This window comes from Priapulus caudatus, unplaced genomic scaffold (genome assembly GCF_000485595.1).
Source record: "Priapulus caudatus unplaced genomic scaffold, Priapulus_caudatus-5.0.1 Scaffold332, whole genome shotgun sequence".
NCBI classification, from domain to species: Eukaryota; Metazoa; Priapulida; class Priapulimorpha; order Priapulimorphida; family Priapulidae; genus Priapulus; species Priapulus caudatus.
In genome coordinates, this window is record NW_014577393.1 from 287,475 (window position 1) to 292,495 (window position 5,021).

Consider the following 5,021-nt stretch of genomic DNA (forward strand, 5'->3'; position numbering starts at 1 on the left):
CCGCCCTATGCGCCATCTATAACGCGACGACGTACATTTCAAAAACTAACGTGTGAACGCTGTTTAACTCAAGGTCAACGCTTATACGCCGTAATCGTACGGAGTCCGTAAGATACGCGTTATCGAAACTAGTTTTACGTTACGCTGTGAACTCGCTATTATGTTCTTACATTAGCGGTTTTTATTTCATAAAGTGCTATTCGCACTTTATAATTATTTTTCCACGGGCGAGATGGCGCCAAAGAGTCATATTTTAACTAAACATTTTTAGTGTCATTGGATGGTGGCGCCGCCATCGAGAGAGCGGTACATTTTAAAACTAAGGAGCTAAATATAATCAGGAGCTGAGAACAATATATACAATGTATATATTGTTCTCAGATCAGGAGTAGATAATCAGGAATAGATATAGTTCCCTATTATCTACTTCTGATATAATGCTACTACTGTATAAATAATAATGCATTATACATTATGTATAATATAGCTACTTGGTTCCAAAATGTAGTAGCAGTAGTAGTAGTAGTGGTGGTAGTAGTAGTGGTGGTGGTAGTAGTAGTAGTAGTAGTAGTGGTAGTAGTAGTGGTGGTGGTAGTAGTAGTAGTAGATAGTAAGTAGTGGTAGTAGTAGTGGTGGTGGTAGTATATGTAGTAGTAGTGTAGCACAGAGGCTCATTAGGAGTGTTCCAATGGTCATAAATAACATATATATATATATATATAATATACTTATAATATGATCATAATAACATATATATATATATATCTAATATATATATATGGTCATGGTTATATAGTATATTAATAACTATTATAATATATTAGTTTGTGGTTTAATGTCATTTAGGTTAGAGTTAGGGTTAGTGTTAGGGTTAGGGTTAGGATCGATTATCAATCATTAATCATTAATCGTTAATGATATCAAAGTTGGGAACACTCCTAATGGAGCGTTAGCCATAAAAAGGAGGAATGTTCATTTCATTACACATTAGAATTATTTCACAGGTTATCATTGTCATATTTATACATGTAAGAAGTAAACGGTAAATCGATAATACACGACTGGAATATAACATGTCAAATATCAGATAATTTTTGAATTGCCTTTTATTGATTGACATGATTCCTACACAAAATCGCGGCTGTACATTACAGCGCTCAGCTAGACTGCAGACAAAATTAGACCACATAATAAAAATAAACTACACGTTACGACTGCTATTGCTGGTAACCCCATTTTCATCAGCAATATAGTTGGTTACCAACTAATACCAAAATTAAAGCTAAAAATCGCGCCTATTAATGTTCCCAGTAGATGGGAGCACTGATTTCATTTGCGAAGACCTGTTGATTTATTGTTTTATTGATAGCATTATATATTAATAAACCTACATAAATGTGACCGACGACCAATGCTGCTTTTAGTAACGCATTAGGAACTCTGGAAGATTTGACATAGTAGGAAATATTTGCTTTCCGATATCTGCAGGTTCATTAATCGTTAACCACTACCATCTAGTGTGTTACAGTGTAGAAAACTTTCATTTCTGGTCATTTTACGAATTTTTCAAAAAAATAGGATGCTTTTCATTTTCGGACCTTTTTTACCGTTTTATAGAAATTTATATCGTTAAGGAAATTGTGGCGATTAAACTAAATGGAAAAATACCTATCGCATTGCCTCACACGTTGAGACCGAACTATTGTGATATTGTCATGGTGCTACAACTAAAAACCAGCGTTCAGTACAGTCACCTGTGTTCATGTGGGAAAACTACACTTAATACGCTCATGCATGCAAAACGTCGACGAAAAGCACTTATCGTGACAAAGAAAATTACGCATTGTGTGGCGCCGTCCTCGCTAATAGCATCGCTTTTCATTAGATTCCCGTTTTAATGGTAACACAAATCACCCGTCGATGATGACTCTGTGACGTTTTCATAATTTTCATTTGAAATCAATTATAATATTCGCTATATAACTAAAACAAAGTGAGAGACATGGCGTGCTCATATGGCTGCGCGATATATTTACAAATGTTGCCGACCGATGGTAGTGAATTGCAGGTCAACTAAGGCCTACGCTATCACCTAGTGCTAACTTGGCTTCATCCCTTTGAGAACTCCTCAGCATCTTCCCGTTAGCATCTCACTTCGCTAGCCGTAAAAACGAAGCTGCTGCTGCATCCTAACTCGCTATCCCCTCGCCCCCCTCACACATGAATAACACATGAATTTCGGCGAGGAACGTATAGCCAACCAGACGCTATAGCGCCGCACATTATATCAACTCTCGAAAATCAAGGGCGGTGCTCGCGTTGCCGTATCGCGCCCAGGTAGCGACACCTCATCAGCTTTCCTGTTTGTTCTCGACGAGCTGCAACTCTTCCTCCTCCTTCCCGTTGTTCAGCTTCTTTCTCTCGTCCGGCTTCTTCTCCGCCTCCCCATTCGTCGTCTCCCTCGCGCACTGCAGCGGTTCGTCTGGTATCGGTTCCGTCGTCTGGCAGTAGGGGGAGCCGTGCGGTGGGTTCGTACTACTCGGGTGCTGCGCCCACGGATGCGGCGGTCGTCGTTGGTGCGCGCTGTACGAATAGAACTTCAGGCCGAGTGGAAGCGGGCCGTAGCGCGATCGCCAGATAAGCAACATGAGCCAGAGCGACACGAGCGAGCCGACGGCTAGCGCGACGGCCATCGCCAGCAGGTACCAGCGCAGACGACCGACGACGACGTCGCATGCGCCTGCCGTATCGACACAACAGTTTCGTCGTCACGTCGTCGCCCATGAGGCAGCCGCAGGTGGCGCCACTGGGGCGTGCGGTGTCGCGTTGCACGTACTGTAGTGGAAGACATCGATGGCGTGCGCCGCCGGGAAGATGCAGGCGACAGCACAGAGGAACACGCACGCAGACGACAGGCCGACGCAGACACACTGGAAAAACAACACAAGAACGTCTCGTCAGGCAATCACTGCCAATCAGGACATTCACAGTGCAGACGACGCAGTCATGTGATGTGTATTGTGTATTTACGGACTGAGTGACTCCGACTCTCTTTTCTGTTTCTTCTTCTTCTCTCTCTCTCTCTCCTCATCTCTCTCTCTCTCGCCTCCCCTCTCCCTCTCCCTCTCCCTCTCACCTCTTATCTCTCTCTCTCGCTTCTCTCTCTCCATTCTTCTCGCTCTCTCTCTCTTCTCTCCATCTCATCTCTCTCTCTCTGCTCTCTCTCCATCTCTCTCTCTCTGTCTCTCCCGCTCTCTCTCTCTCTCTCTCTCTCTCTCTCTCTCCGCTCTCTCTCTCCTCTATCTCTCTCCTTCCTCTCTCTCTATCTCTCTCTTCTCCCTCTCTCTCTCTCTCTCTTGCTCTCTCTCTCTCGCTCTCTCTCTCTCTCTCTTCCTCTCGCTCATCTCTCTCTCTATCTCCCCCCCTCTCTCTCTCATCCTCTCTTCCTCTCTCGCTCTCTTATCTCTCGTCTCTCTCTCTTAGCTCTCTCTCCCCCCTCTCTCGCTCTCGCCTCTCTCTCCTACTATCTCTCTCTTTCTCTCTCTCTCTCTCTCTCTCTCTCTCTCTCTCTCTCTCTCTCTCTCTCTCTCTCTCTCTCTCTCTCTCTCTCTCTCTCTCTCTCTCTCTCTCTCTCTCGTCTCTCTCTCCTCACTCTATCTCTCTCTCTCGCTCTCTCTCCTCACTCTATCTCTCTCTCTCTCTCTATCTCTCTCCTCTCTGTCTCCCTCGTTTACGCTCTATTTTACCCTCTCCCACGCTGTCTCTGTCACTCTTTCTCTCCCTCCACCTCTCACTCCTCTGTCTCTTCTTCCTCCAACCCCTCCTCTTCCTCTTCATCCACCTCCTCCTTATCTCCTTCCTTCTCCTCTCCATTGACTCTTTCTTTCCCTATCTTTCTCTATTCGTGTGTAACACTCTTGCACCCACTCTTGCGATTCCGGGTTGTAATGCATCCAGATTTTACGACCGCTTTATTTAGTTTATCACGAGTGAATAATANCTCTCTCTTCTCTCTCTCTACTCTCTCTCTCTCTCTCTCTCTCTCTCTCTTTCTTTCCTTCACTGTCTCCCTCGTTTACGCTCTATTTTACCCTCTCCCGCGCTGTCTCTGTCACTCTTTCTCTCCCTCCACCTCTCACTCCTCCGTCTCTTCTTCCTCCAACCCCTCCTCTTCCTCTTAATCCACCTCCTCCTTATCTCCTTCCTTCTCCTCTCCATTGACTCTTTCTTTCCCTATCTTTCTCTATTCGCGTGCAACACTCTTGCACCCACTCTTGCGATTCCGGGTTGTAATGCATCCAGATTTTACGACCGCTTTATTTAGTTTATCAGGAGTGAATAATAATATATATAATAATAATAATAATAATAATAATAACTCTATTATTATTCACTCCTGGTGTTATTAGCGGCAGACGACCGCGACCGGACGCTTGTTTGTTACCTTGACGACGAACGCTCTTGTGTTGCCCTTCCAGACATAGAACTCGACGAGACAGTAGTAGAGACCGACGAGGCCCGCCAGGAACAGCTGTAGGGAGAGAAACAGACATCCATCAGATCTGCGCTGTCGCACATGCATATGACCAGGGGTAGATAATGACAACTTTGTCATGGTCTACCCCTTAATATGATGCTATCGTTCGGTGGTAAACCTTAACTAACAAGAATAGCGCATAATTATAAACCCTCCGGAATAACGACGAGTGACGATTGAGGGTGACATCGAGTGACATCGGGCGACATCGGGCGACACCGGGCGGCATCGGGTGACATCGGGTGACATCGGGCGACATCGGGCGACATCGGGCGACATCGGGTGACATCGGGATCGGGTGACATCGGGTGACATCGGGCGACATCGGGCGACATGGGGTCGGGCGACACCGGGTAACATCGGGTGACATCGGGCGACACCGGGCGACATCGGGTGACATCAGGTTAGGGACTGTTGCTGGTTAATCTCTCACATAGCTTTATGTGGTATTGTTGTTTAGTTTGGGTTCAATGTTCCCTAGTGC

General features: G+C 45.3%; 1 protein-coding gene across 1 annotated transcript; it reads right to left on the reverse strand.

Annotated features, from left to right (window-relative positions):
* Positions 1-1,088: 1,088 nt before the first annotated feature.
* On the reverse strand, positions 1,089-4,630 carry LOC106809162. Its single transcript, XM_014812146.1, has 2 exons — positions 4,445-4,630; positions 1,089-2,930 (listed from the first exon to the last, which is right to left on the reverse strand). The coding sequence occupies exons 1-2, from the start codon at positions 4,613-4,615 to the stop codon at positions 2,769-2,771; spliced, it is 333 nt and encodes a 110-aa protein (XP_014667632.1). The 5' UTR covers positions 4,616-4,630; the 3' UTR covers positions 1,089-2,768.
* Between the last annotated feature and the right edge of the window lie 391 nt (positions 4,631-5,021).